Source organism: Misgurnus anguillicaudatus, chromosome 19, assembly GCF_027580225.2.
Source record: "Misgurnus anguillicaudatus chromosome 19, ASM2758022v2, whole genome shotgun sequence".
NCBI lineage: Eukaryota > Metazoa > Chordata > Actinopteri > Cypriniformes > Cobitidae > Misgurnus > Misgurnus anguillicaudatus.
Window position 1 is genome coordinate 35,214,331 of NC_073355.2, and position 14,892 is coordinate 35,229,222.

Here is a 14,892-nt window from a genome sequence, read left to right on the forward strand (position 1 = left end):
CTAGTGTTTATGCCCCAAAACAGAAACATAATTTGTGTTTAAAAGATTGCAGAAGAACCTGTTTCACACTAATTTACCGCCAACACGTTTGAGTGATTTTAATGACATAACTCTGAATCCTCCAGATTGTAGGCTGAATGCGTCATAAATACTTCCTTATTTCGGAATATTAACGATTGTAAGGTTGACTATTTCTCTTAGTTCATCGTAAATTTTTGTAATATGCTTATTTTATGTAAAACTTGCGGATGTGATGCTCAGTTCGCTGAAATAAAGCAAGATTGATCACGTATGCAGCCTGCAAATGCGACCTCCGGAGTATTCAGCCTACCTTCACCTCGATCTCGCCAACCGATCGAAGTGTCACATCAAAATACCGCGAGAGTATTCTTCTGTCCATGCTTTCGAATCGATCTCGCGGTACTCTGATGTCATAAGTCGATCTGTGCAGAGATTGCCACTGCAACTTTTAAATATCAAGACATTTACCAAAGCCCGGCTCTCACCTCTAACTAGACCAAACATGTAGTAACCAAATTCTGTTGTGTGAAGATATTAAAAAATATTTTATATATATTAAGACGTTGCGCTTACCTTTCCTTGACAAGAGTGTTTGTCCTCACAATTGTCAATAATGGAGCTAACGTTAGTTTTACCTATGAATTGTCAATTTTTGCCCACTTGTAAGTAGCTTTAAATAAACGTGTGAGCTAAATAAATAAACGTAAACGTATACATACCAATACACGGTTTTGCAAGTAACAAGGCTTCAGTGAAAAATGACCAGGTCGCGCCAATTATGAAAAGGGCGTTATTTCAAAACTCGTTTTTTTTTATCGCGAGATTATAAATGAGATAATTTGACGCCGTTAGTAATGCTTTAATTTCTGTTTGTACATAAAATACATATAATTGATACAAATTTATTATGAAAATTGAAATTAGGGCTTTGAATTATTTGACAAATAATTCCTCTCAGTTTACATTAGCGAACCTAACTGGCTGAATTATATTACTCTCTCTGTATGTGTAATTTATCGTCTAGTTATATAGGTCAGGGATCAAGAGCACAACATTTAAAAGCAAAGGAGAAAACATGTATCTTGCTTAATACAATGCAAATATTCTTTATACTGATTTTTACATTAAAGCAGTGAAGCACATTTTAAAACAAGCTTTCAGATTAGGCAGCCGGACCTTTCAATCCTCTTACATAATGTAAAACATTAACAAAACCAAATGGACTCTAGAAAGACTTTATTTATAATTTACAGCATTGAATGCCGCACCGCACAGAAATAAAAAAAAACCTAGAACATTTTAACATTGGAGTAATATGTCTATTTGACAAAAGAACAAGTGGCATCTAAACAGCAAGCAGCTCAGGAAATCCTGACTCAGTCCAGATGCTGCTAATGGCCATACTTCTGAAAAATAAAACATCAGATTAGCAATAATATAAGTATAAAAAAATTATATGTAACAAATGCCTCATTTCATGAGTTTATGTTATCATAAACGTATATTGCTAAAAAACAAACTTTAAGATGTGACACATTAGGGGCCAGTCACACCAAAAGCGTTTATGGCAGTTGCAGGCGCCTTTTTTGAATGATATTCTATGGGCAGGGCGCGTTTGCGCGCTGTTTATGCGCGCCGAGCAACTTGCGGTTTTTTGCCGGAGCGGAGAGGCGCCTGACGTCATTCGCGTCTTCTATTGTCCAATCGAATGAGGGGAGAGGCGGGCCTTACGTTGTGGTGAGGGAAGTTTACAGTTGCTTTGAAGAACCGGACTCCACTCGCTCACTCTCTCCTGCGTGTTTGTGCACCTCTCACCCTCAAACAAGGTCAGAGCAAGCGCCCTCTTTTTAAAGTTTCTGCTAATATGACAGTTAACAGCAAAAGAGCGCTCACGCTTCAATATTTGATTGACAAGACAGCTGACTCGGTGGTTGCTTAGCAATATGAAAAGCCGCGCCGCACTGCTCTTTTTTAAAAAAGGCAGTGCGTCGCGCCTTGCGTTTGCAAGCGTTTAAAGCGCTTTTGGTGTGACTGCGCCCTTAATCTTCCTTCTTAATCTAAACTGCTTGACTGTTTTTAAACGAGATGCAAAAAACTCACTTCTGAAACTCCCACTCTCTGTTGTCCAGGGGACACACCTGTCTGGTCTTCAGCCAGCGAGAGATGCAGTGGAAATGAAAAGCGTGCTGGAAAACCAAACAATTGAATCACAACACAACTCTATAGAGGATAAACTTAAACTGTGTATATATACATTTGGCAATACTCACATTGCAGACTCCCCAAGCCACTGTGCACTCTTCTGATGTAGCGGAGGCTTGATTGGCCTGACACTCTATACCTATACAAGATACAGGATGCATACAGGTGACGTATAGTGACATTACACAAAGACCAGCTTTACATAAAACTCATAAAATAACTTAAGACTAACACCAGAGTGGATTTGAAGATAGTACTCACAAAGGTCCATAATGTGATTTCTGCAAATGGCACAGTTGTCCACAACAATGTCCCAAGCCCAAAGCGCCACAGCATTCCACTTTAAAAGAGAAACATAAGAGCCTTAAAGGGGACATTTCACAAGACTTTTCAAGACTTCTTTCACTATGTGAAGTTTTAGCTCAAAATACCATATAGATAATTTATTATAGCATGTTAAAATTGTCACTTTGTAGGTGTGAGCAAAAATGTTTTGGTTGTGTCATTTAAAATGCAAATGAGCTGATCTCTGCACTAAATGGCAGTGCCATTGGATAGTGCCGATTAAGGGGTGGTATTATCCCCTTCTGACATCACACGGGGAGCCAAATTTCAATTACCTATTTTTCACATGCTTGCAGAGAATGGTTAACCAAACCTAAGTTACTGGGTTGGTCTTTTTCACATTTTCTATGTTGATACAAACACTGGGGACCCAATTATAACACTTAAACATGAAAAAGTCACATTTTTTGACATGTCCCCTTTAATACAACTGGCCACATCTACTGGTCAGCATTACCTCTCATTTATCATAAAAGGCTAACAAAAGTATAATTTCAAATACCCTACAGACAGTCCCTTTAATAAAAGTGTTTGACAGTAAAATGGTAACTGGTACTTCAGAAGGTAATACCATAGTACTCAGTGATGATAACCTACAAAATACAACCGTTTTTCTAGTAACGTTAGCCTTGTTGTTGTTGTTGTAACTATAAATATTTAACCGTGAGTGTGATTTAAAATAAGCAAAGCATTGAAACAAGATGTTGGCAGCACCATTTAAATGAAACGGTGATGCTTAAAAAAAGACAAAACAGTCTGAATGACTCAATGAATCTTCATTTAGCTGGTGGCCTATTTTAATCATCTCCCGGATTACGCTACATAATTTGCTAGAGAACAAATCTACAAAGCGTCAAACACTGGTTACGTGTATCTTCTTGATATTAGATTATAAATAGGAAGGGTTAACATTTTCTGTAATAATAAAACACCATATCAACTTCTTTATTGAGAGACACATAATGGTGTGTTAGTCAGCACAGCTAACGCTAGCCGGAAATTAAAACGCGCTGCTCTAGAAAAGTCTACTTCTTTAAGGGACTACGCGATATCTGAGTGTTTAACATCAGTTCTTTACATCCCCTCAAGACAGTTTACCTTTTTCACTTCAAAACGTTTCTTGCTAGCGCCACTGTTAGCTCCACTCGGGGTGTCCACATCCATCGCGGCCGCCATGACTGCTTGTGGTTTGATCTCGCGAGAGTTAACGAGAATACAGAGCGCCTCAGTTTACTACAGTGGTCTCTTAAATCAACGTAATATTAAAGCAACGCGGAGTGCTGGGGACAACATTAGACGCTTTTATTTAAAATACAGAAACAGTATTATTATAACTAGTAACACATTGACACAAAATGACGCGCTATATAATTTCCTAGAAGAGAAAAATACTAGGTTCCACCGAGATTTGAACTCGGATCGCTGGATTCAGAGTCCAGAGTGCTAACCATTACACCATGGAACCAGTTAGCAATACGATGTAATAGTTTAGCTTATATGTATTAGGTACGTAGATAAATGTGACAAATTTAACACTTAATTAACAATCAGCAATCATTTTTCACATTTTTTGCATTCGTTTATTATGAAGATTATTTATTTATCTCATTGACATACAAGTCCTCTGAATCATATTTTTCAATGCTTGATGATCTTTTCCTTTTGCTTGATCTTCTTTTCCTTTTGCTTGATCTTCTTTCTTCTGTTTTTCTTCTTAGACCTGGTTGTTTTGGGATTTTTCACTGGTTTGTGTCTATTAGTATTTTCCAGTGGCCCTGCTGTCATCTGCATCTCTGCTGGTTTTGGGTCATTGGTGGTGGTGATGGAGGTTTCGTTGAATGCCTGAGCTTTTTCTCCTGAGCAGTTTTTAAAGATGACAGCATCCATCACAGCCTTACCTCGCAGCTCAGAAGGGTAACCACACACAGCCTCAACTTTCAGGCTTGCATTTGACAACCACCTGAAAGAAAGAGAAGATACAGATGGAGATATGGATGGATGGACACCTTTTGTGTACAAACAGATATTTATCTCACCTGTAAAATGGCAGTAATTTGCAGTCACACATTAGTGGATTGTTTCCCAGGGTGAGGTTTTGCAGGCCAGTAAGATGTGAAAAGTCAGGTAACTCTTCTAACTGATTTTCTTCCAGAGATAAAGACAGGAGACCAGAACCAAACCCTGCCAGAGATGTTGCACTCATCTACATCAACACAGGAAACATTAGCCATTAGAAAGAGATTATCTTGTACTTTGTTTTAATATAAATAATAAAATGTTGTCGTCTACCTTTTGAAGACCCATTCTATCAATATGCAGGTGTTTCAGACTTTTAGCCACCCCCCTAAACGTGCTTGGACCAATCCAGCGAATCAGATTCCCTGAAAGATGGAATTCGGTCAACAGAGGTGCATGGCCTATTGCATCACTAGGCACTTCTGTAAGCTTATTATCTTCCAGATGGAGAACATCCAGCTTGGGTGCTGGATCCAGAGCTTTAGGAACTATGGTTGCAATGGTGTTATTGGTGAGATAGAGGCCTGTCAGTTGAGGGATTGGAGTAAGAAGCCTCACAGGTTCTAGTTTAGCTATCAGGTTTCTTTCCAGATGCAGCTCCAGGAGTTTGGGGATGTGAGCCAGTGTAGCTGAATAAGGAAACTGGGAGAGTCTGTTGCCTTCAAGGTGAAGATACATGATCTCGTGGGCACCTGCAAAGGCATTTGTGTCCAAGGAAGAAAGCTGGTTGTCGGACAAGTAGAGGTACATCAGCCCTTTCATGCCCTGGAAAGCTTCGCTCTCGATTTCATGGATTTTACAGCTGTCCAAGTGAAGGGACACCACATTAGGGACATCAGGGAAACTGTTGCTAGGAAGATAGTGGAAGTGGTTGCCACGCATGTTCAGCAGGTGAGTGTTGCCAGGGAAACCAGTTGGCACTTTTGTGTGACCACGTTCCTCACAGGTAGCATGTTGAGCATCGGGCTGATAAAGAGGATGAGGATGATTATAGAAAAGCAAACTATTCTTTAATTAACCAGAACTAGAAAAACTAGTTAACTTAAAGGGACACTCCACAAAAATAGGCTCATTGTTCAGCTCCCCTAGAGTTGAACAACTGATTTTTACCTTTTTGGAATCCATTCAGCCGATCTTCGGGTCTGGTGGTACCACTTGTAGCATAGCTTAGCATAATTAACTGACAGAAAATTAAAAGTAGCGATTTTCTAGGCCGATATGGCTACGAACTATACTCTCATTCTGCCGTAATAATTAAGGATTATTATCAAGCCATCACATGACTGCAGCAGATGCAATGATATTACGCAGCACCCGAAAATAGCCCCCTTAGAAATTTTCAATAGCAGGGGACTATTTTCCGGCACTGCATAATATCGCTGCGCCTGCTGCAGCCATGTTGCGGCAGCAAAGTCCTTGATTATTACGCCAGAATGAGAGTGAAGTTCCTAACCATATCTGCATAGAGAATTGCGACTTTTGGTTTTCTTAGTGCACAATGTGGCTACAGAAGAGTCAAGTTTTAAATAGGAAAAATATCGAAACTCTCTGGTTATTTTTAGCGCTATGCTAATTGGTCTAATCAGATTCAATAGATTATGCTAAGCTAAGCTATAAGTGGTACCGCCAGAAGCGGAGATCGGCTGAATGGATTCCAAAACAGTAAAAATCAAATGTTTAACTCTAGGGGAGGTGGAAAATGAGCATATTTTCAAAAAAAGTGGAGTGTCGTTTGAAAAATTCCCGTTTGGAGATCTGTACTATTCACCATTCATTCAACCCTCTGTTTCTCACCTCACAATAGCAATTCTGTGGACATCTTTCACCTTTCTTTGGCTTGCTTTTTTCCGTACTCTTTTCTTCATCTGTAGTTTTTGCCTCTCCGTCTTTTTCTGTCTCATCTGGCAGCATCAGCTCATCTTGTTGTCTGCAGCGGAGGTCCTGTTCTTGCACATTAACTAGAGGTTCATCTGAGAGGTGTGGAGGCCAAGCACATTCACCATAGAGCTTAATCCCGGACTTCTTTGCCCACATCTTTAGGTCCTGTAGTAAACAGGTACATCTGATGGGGTTTCCTGAATGACAATGAATTTGAGAAAGCACGAGTTTTGAGACTGTAACTGCATATATAAAACAATACCAATGAAGGACACAGCATGAAAAGAAAACTCATTTTAACTCTACAGTTTGTCCGTAGTTGGCACTAGTGGAAAAATTTTTAGGGGTTGTGTAATGTATTTTTGTAGTTATAATACAAAACCCCTACAATGGAGTCACCTTAATACTGATAGAACATAGATTAGGCTGTATCCACGGTTACCAGTGAGGTTGAGGCTGGTGAGCCGTGTGGTCCCCATGAGGGCCGGTATGTAAGGGAGCTGATTATGACTCAGGTCCAGATGAGAGATGAAGGGAGATAGAGACAAAGTTAAATCTGACAGGTCCTGCAAGGCCATGTGGGTCAACAACAGGTGTGTGAGTTTTGGCATCGTCACACTCTCGTCCACCAAATACGTCATAGGGTTAAAACTCATGTCGAGATGAGTCAACTCCACTAATCTGAAAGACATTTGTAAAAAGAGTGAAGGTAGATTTTTGGTATATTTAATAATATTAGGAGCCTATTTCTATATACAAGCCTGAGTTTTATATTAAAAGGATAGTTCACCCAAAAATGAAAATTCTGTAATCATTTACTCACTCTCATGTTGAACCTGCATACATTTCTATATTGTTACCAAACCATTTTTGAGCACCATTTATTTACATAGTATTTTTCAATGGTGCTCTTGTTTCTTGCTTGATTACAAATATCTTCTTTTGTGTTCAGCAAAACAAAGAAATGTATACAGGTCAAGTGAGGGTGAGTAAATTATGACATCATTTTCATTTTTGGGTGAACTATCCCTTTAGATAATATCAAAAATACGTAATGCAGCAATGAGAGAGATACCTGGTCATAGTTTTTGTAGGAAAGAACTGGAGCTCATTATGGTCCAGGTTCAAGTGAGTGAGTGTGACAAGACCAGCAAAAGCTTCTGTTGCCAGGTTGTTTAAAGAGTTGTGACTCAAACGTAACAACTGGATATTGAACATACCCTGGGAAACAGGCACAAATATTGGGTAATTCAAGAATATTTAATTAAAATTTAATTATTCTCTTAGATTTGCTGATCTACACCTGAAATGCCATGTTGGGGATGTAGACAAGTTGATTATGAGTGAGGGACAGCAGGTTCAAAGAGCTCAATGAAGCAAACGCTCCAGGATTGATCTCTTCAATGCGGTTCCGATCCAAATACAACTGCTTCAATGATGATAATCCATCAAACGATTCCTGCAGAATGGAGAGATGGTAAAAACATGATTAACACCGTAATGAGATACACTATTGCACTTCTGAGAAACAGATCTATCTACATTTATATAACACCAAGACAGCCGGACACCTGTCATACTGTACCTGATATAGGACGTTAATGATGTTCCTGGTAAGGTCAAGTTGGACCAAACGGGAAAGACCTCGGAACGCCCCCTCTCTTACTGAGTGAATCCCACATCCCTGCAGGTTCAGGTGGGTCAGGTATGGGGTGTGTTTAAAAGCACCTTTGATCAGTTCCCCAAGATTGTTTTTCTTAAGATCCAATTTCACTATGATCTAAAATTAAGAGAGACAAATGCACCAATGATATATAATGGTGATGCACATGCTAATATAACGCTATCAAATAGATGTGTCACTTTACTGCCTGTGAAAACCCAGCTAAAGACATTTTAGTGATTCATTACTGTTTTCTATTAAAAAAAATCATCCAACATGAATCCTTAATATTGACTGAGTAGGGTCATGTCAATATTAAAATCAATGTAAAATGAGTGAATCAAACTTTGATGCCCTTAATATCATATTTATGAGATTTTAGCCTGGATTTCACAGAGATGGGGTCATTTATTTATGATCAAAGTTTATTTATGAAGCCACATTAAGCTTTATTGGATTTGGAAAGAAAATGGGGCATACTCACCTCCTTTATGGCTAAAGGAACGTATGTGAGGTTCTTCCCAATGCAGGTTACAATGAGCTTGGTGTCATCACAGACACAAACACGTGGGCACTTTGCAGTTAGACCCGAAGATATAGAGGTCATGAGGATCAGCATTACTACCATCAGACTCATGGTGAAGACCTCCTACAACACAATTTATGTAATAAAGACTAAATTCTATGTGCAATTTACTATAAAATAAGCAAGACATAAACAATATGATGTACAACTTTCCCAGGCAAAAAATAATTCTATTTAAAATATATTTTTTAAAAAGTGTACTAAGGATATTTTCTATATCCGTTTCTCTCTCTCTATATATATATATATATATATCTCCCTAGGGTTTTTCCCTCCTAGGACTTTTTTTACTTCCCCGGCTAAAAAATCCGGGATTTTTTTTCTCCTAGGGGGTTTTTTAACCCGGGGAGGCAGCCTTCTTGGGCTTAACTTCTATACGTTACATAAGTAATACATTCGCTTTAATGTTGATTTATAGCCACAGCAAATTTAGCTGCTTGTGCTATTGTGTATTATGTTGTGCTATCTGTACTTTTTTGTGCTTTTCACTGCTTCTATTAATGTAAAGCTGCTTTGATACAATTACCAAATTGTGAAAAGCGCTATATAAATAAAATTGAATTGAATATACATTTTCTACATTTTCGTCAAATCCAAGTATAGTTAAGTGTATTCAATTATGTATTAACTTCAACTTAACATCTATTTGACTCCACTTCAAGTGTTAATATACAATAAAATGAAACAACTTTTTTAAACTTCAAGTGCAATAAAATACACTACTGAAAATCAAGATTCATGAGCAATTAAGCACACTTACAGTACAATTGCATAATTATAGTTGCGTTTAAGTACATTTTGTGCGTACACTTAAAGTATACTTTTAAAAAGTACATATTAGATACTCTTTAAATAAAGCACAAGTAGAAGCATACTTGTTTTATACTTCATGTACTTCAATCACATTTCTAATACACTAAAGTATACTAATTTGGGTAAGTACTCAATAATTTATAATTACCCAAAAATAGATTTTTCTATAGGTTAATTTCTAGGTTCTACACAGGCTTTGTAGAGTATAAGTAAAACACTAACATATCACTGTTTTTTATTTAAAAATACAATTGTTTCTCAGAAGACAGTTTTCCTTGGAACAGCTTTGTTAAAGTTTTTGCATTTCGACCCCTGATCCCATTCTGCGCTGTACAAATTAACACTCTGCTACTATATTTCACAGCTCTATCCTTTTGTGCATGAATGAAGATAGAGAGTGAACAGTTTTGTTTATTTCAGATTTAAACATTTTTGTAAAATCATACACCAGTATTTGCAATCTTGTACAAAATAGAGAATACTGAATGGGAAAAACATTTCCAATAAACATGTGAAATTGTAAACTGAAATTACACTTTGTTCAATTCAAAGTGATCCAGATTTTGAGTGTCTATTAGAATGACAACTGTGACATGAAAGAAATTATCTAAAGTTTTCTTATCTTACCACAGAACTAATTACAAACATTAATGACACCTTAAGAAATACTTGTAAACCGAGATATCAAATGAAGGGCACTTACCTTTGATATACACTTGTTATGTGGTTTCCTTAGTTAAATAATCTCAACAAGTCAAATAACCATAATTTTACCAGAGGAAATTCATGCCATCCATGACAATAATAGACATTGACTGGACCTATACAGAGCCCTCAGTGTCAGTCTTTCTCTCTCCAAAGCTTCCAGGGAAAATCTGAAGCAGACCTCCTTTGGTTTTCCTGAACAAACTCTCACACTGGTAAAGATCCATCAGGAGTTGAAGTAAAGGGCAGGACTTTCATAACTTCTGACTGCATAAAGATAAACTATGCCGATTCTTGATCATGACTAAACTCAAATTTTGATGTGTTGTACTAGCCAAATGCTGTGCATCTGCCTCTAAGTAAATGCTCCATTCAAAATGCATCTTTATTGTTAAGTCTGTAAAAAAGCATAATTTTGAGCTACATTTATAAAATGTTTTACATAAAATATTGTGGTATTTTATTAACAGCTTTTTAAGGTCAACCTGAGATGCTTTTTAAACAGTATTGAGAAAGTTCACATCTGTTCTGGGCTCGTATTGACTGCTTTTTTCTTTATTAACACGTCCAAATCATTTATTTAAAAAAAAAAATTCACATAAAGAATTTAAAACATTTAAACATGCTTTCAAATCCAGAAGGTTTTAGGATCATAAAAATATTTCAGTTAAGTAACCTAAACTATTGAATGCTTCCAGTATAGATTCAGGAATAGTGTTTATCCAGCAGCCATCGACTTCCCCTATTCTCAACTACTTTATAGTCATTTTAATAATTAAAAAATTAATTTGATACATTTTAATTGTTTTTTTAAGATATTTAGACATACAATCTATGTATTGCTTATTATTGTTTATGTTGAATGTTGATGTATGGTCTGTTCTTCTTTGTGAGACACAACATTTCATTTCATGTTGCATGCAATGACAATAAATGCATCAATACAATAAATACAGAAAATTAATACCCATGATAACCTATGTTTAAATAATAATTGATTATATTACTACACTGTAAAACATTTGCAGCATTTTTGCAAAATCAACACATATGTTACTTTAAATTAAAAAATTAAGTTAAACAATTTCAACTTGTATTTATAAGTTATGTCAACTTTTTAAGCCTAACCTTAAAATAGTAGGTTGAATTGAATTGCAAAACCAAGTTGTTTTAAGTTCGTGTTGCATGTTTATTTACAGTGTAATATAAATATGGTGAAATTAATTTCAAATAAATTAATCAAATCTATTAAACAGGGTTTCCTCAAACTTTTACTCATACTGTGTATGTTTATATATAATTGTGCTCATAAAATTTTTTTTACAATAGAAGTTTGCATTTTAAAAAACACATGAGAAATAGTAGTTATATTTCACAATCCTTTTGATTGAAAAATAATTTATATCATGAACAGATGACAGTCAACACCAAAAATACAAATCACAAAGACAATGTGTATTATTTATATATCATATTTATTAAATATTCTCCCTGTGAGCAAGCTGTTGCAAGGAAAAAAACTCCAAAAGGTCAATTATTGGAGAAAAAACCTTTCACAAAATCAGAGAAGATACATTATGAAGATAAACAAACCCATGGAAACCCATCGATCTATAGCAAGACAAATAAAATTACATATGAAGGGACATGAACTGAATAGTTGCACATACACTAGATAAGAAAGGTGAGCAAGTCATACTGTGGCAAGGAAAAAACTCCTAAAGTAGAATTGGAGAAAAAAACCTTGCCAAAACCTTGGTCACCACTACGCTATAGGTGGGAAACTTTCGACTTTTAACTTATTAGGATCAATGCATGTCACAAACTAAGCATATTGTGGATTTTACTTAATGGGATAAGAATATACATGTTTTACTAGTTATTTGTATTCCCCCGGTGAGCAAGCTGTGGCATGGAAAAAAACTCCAAAAGGTTTAGTAGTGGAGAAAAAACCTTGCGAGAAACCATGCTCATCCGGGGTTGGTTAAATTTACAGAACTATAAAAAAAGATTATGATGAACAAAGCGGGGTTAAAGGAAAAGTAAGTTAGGTGAGCAAGTCATAAGTTATTGTGGCAAGGAAAAAACTCCTAGTATTGGAGAAAAAAACCTTGCCAAAACCTTGGTCACCACTACACTTCGAGGGAAACTCTTTAGACTTTTAACTTATTAGGATGAATGCATGTCACAAAGTATAAACTCGATTTTACTTCATCCGATAAGAATATACATGTTTTACTAGATATCAATTCTCCCTGTGAGCAAGCTGTGGCATGGAAAAAAACTCCAATAGGTTTAGTAGTGGAGAAAAATCCTTGCGAGAAACCATGCTCATCCAGGGTTGGTTAACTTTACAGAACTATAGAAAAAAGATTATGATGAACAAAGTGGGGTTAAAGGAAAAGACCTGGAAAACCGTCAATCCCAGCAAAACAAAAAAACTGCAAAGGTCTTTGTACATCTGTGGAATGCATCAGAACACGATATCACATGAAATTAACAATTAAGATAAGATTTAGAGAAGAAAGTCATAAGTTATTGTGGCAAGGGAAGAAAACTCCAAAAGTACTTTCGGAGAAAAAAACCTTGCGAAAACCTTCGTGAAATAAGCTCACTGCTACGTTCTGAAGAAAAGTCTCATCACAAAACTAATAATATTCAGAGGAGCCATCATGGTCAAGGCTGAAGCTGTTGCAACCAATAAGGCAACATTGAATTCAACAAGATATTTTTACGTGTAAATGTTAGACCCTTCTGATGAACACAGAAGAAGATATTTTGATGAATGGTGGTAAGCACACAGTTGATGGTACCCATTGACTTCCTTAAACAAATACTAAGGGAGTGAATTTGTACCGGCATCTGTGTACTTACCTGTAGCAGTCCAGTCCAGACACCCCACAAATATTGAAGTTCTGAAATTGATGTGTAGGGAGGAACTGCCTCCTAAGCACTGTGCAAGTCCTCTTAGCAGGATAAGGAAATGTCTTGGCACATCATGTATGAGTTTTGAATAAGCAAAAGGTGGATTGCACCTTATATCAAAGTTTTTGTTTTCTCCTCATGCCATCATCTGAACGCTGCTGACCGCACCATCACACAGGTGACATTTAGATAAGACAAGATCCATCCAGTTTCATCTTTTATCTCAACAATTTTTACTAAAATGTGAAGACTATATCTCCATATCATACTATCATAGCACTTTTACTGAAAACATTACTGTCAATTGTTTGCATTAAAGTATAAAGTTATGTGATAAAGCATTAACATCTTTTTACTGGGACGGTTTCCCAGACAGGGATTAGTTTAAGCCAGAACTAGGCCTTAGTTAAATTAGGATATTTAAGTCATTTATAAAAGCATCATTCATAAACAAACACTACTGGAGTGCTGAGTGCATCTTGAGACACAACACTTGCACTTATATATTTTAAGATATGTCAGAGTAGGGGTGTGCGATATGACGATATTTGATTGTGAACGATTAAAATGTCTCCACAATCCACTTTTTCTGAAATCTTGTTGTATCATGCCTATAACAAGTATGCGACAAGTGCAAGTATGTGACAAACTGAGGTGCACGCTACATGAAGGCGAGTTTCAGCTTTCACGCACGCGCCCGCGGAGCTTTCAAAGTATACTCACTGCGGCTACACCCGGATGGCCGCGTTCAAATTATTACTCAACAAGGCCATCAGGGCAACACTAATTTGCGACATTTACATTACATTAAAAAAATTTGGATACGTGAACGAAAGTAGCCGAGCCACCAATTGCAAACAAAGTTTAGAAGAAACATAAAAAATAACAAAGAGGTTTAGGCAGTGTCATCTTATGAATATTAAAGCAAAGCATTTTAATACTAACTTTAATGTGGTCTTTACCAGGTTTAATATAATGTCATTTTCCATTATGTATTCATAACTACCAATGACTCCTTGCAGTGTCTGTGACAGTTGTGTCCCTAAGTTTGTCCTGAAATGCGCCACCATTAATGAGATCTGAACTGCAGGCCATGCAAAGAACTGTAAGAACTTGTCGGTGCTGAGTTCGTGTGCCAAGAACAGTTAAGCGTCATTGCTCAAGACAAACCAGAGACTCAACCATCATATAACACAACAAGGTGTTAAGATAGAAAGATGAAACCAGAATGAATACACCAAATCTTATTCCCCCAGTCTGCATGACAGCACAGCCAACAAAATCCAGATGAAAGCTTGGATAAGTGTGCGAAGACGTATGGAAAGTGATGCTGTTCAGAATTAAGCAGTCACAATTGAACTCTGGTCCAAAAGCAACCGTCATCCATCTTTGATCAAGTGATTCTGATTAATCCAGAAAAACAATACCTAACATGAAGCATTATGTTGTGGGGCTGCTACTCTTCAGATGGGACTGAGGCTCAAGTCAAGATTAGGGAAGTCATGGATGGCTCTAAATTGCTGGAATTACTTTAAAAAAATAGTAAATATATCCTGATGAAATGTGGTACTGTAGCATGAAGAGACAAATATTGAAGATCTAAAGTGAATGTGTGGGTAAGAACTGCCAAAATTTCTCTTAAACATGGAAAGATTTGTTTGGCCATCAAGAAGTGAAGACCATCAGACACCAACAGTCTGATCTTAACATTAACTAAGAACAGGACTAGGAGCTCTTG

At 36.8% G+C, this 14,892-nt stretch overlaps 2 protein-coding genes and 1 non-coding gene across 3 annotated transcripts; all 3 read right to left on the reverse strand.

The window, feature by feature from the left end:
- Window positions 1–1,242: 1,242 nt before the first annotated feature.
- rbx1 (ring-box 1, E3 ubiquitin protein ligase) lies at window positions 1,243–3,825 on the reverse strand. The gene is made up of 5 exons (XM_073857560.1): window positions 3,667–3,825; window positions 2,485–2,563; window positions 2,292–2,362; window positions 2,120–2,207; window positions 1,243–1,423 (listed from the first exon to the last, which is right to left on the reverse strand). Exons 1-5 carry the CDS (start codon window positions 3,742–3,744, stop codon window positions 1,413–1,415), a joined length of 327 nt encoding a protein of 108 aa, XP_073713661.1. The 5' UTR covers window positions 3,745–3,825; the 3' UTR covers window positions 1,243–1,412.
- A 136-nt stretch (window positions 3,826–3,961) lies between these two features.
- trnaq-cug (transfer RNA glutamine (anticodon CUG)) lies at window positions 3,962–4,033 on the reverse strand. Its single transcript has one exon. It is a non-coding gene; the product is annotated as a tRNA-Gln (tRNA).
- chadla (chondroadherin-like a) lies at window positions 3,976–8,836 on the reverse strand. Its single transcript, XM_055194630.2, has 9 exons — window positions 8,610–8,836; window positions 8,048–8,242; window positions 7,766–7,921; window positions 7,538–7,683; window positions 6,905–7,143; window positions 6,379–6,659; window positions 4,858–5,550; window positions 4,605–4,771; window positions 3,976–4,528 (listed from the first exon to the last, which is right to left on the reverse strand). The coding sequence occupies exons 1-9, from the start codon at window positions 8,760–8,762 to the stop codon at window positions 4,207–4,209; spliced, it is 2,352 nt and encodes a 783-aa protein (XP_055050605.2). The 5' UTR covers window positions 8,763–8,836; the 3' UTR covers window positions 3,976–4,206.
- Between the last annotated feature and the right edge of the window lie 6,056 nt (window positions 8,837–14,892).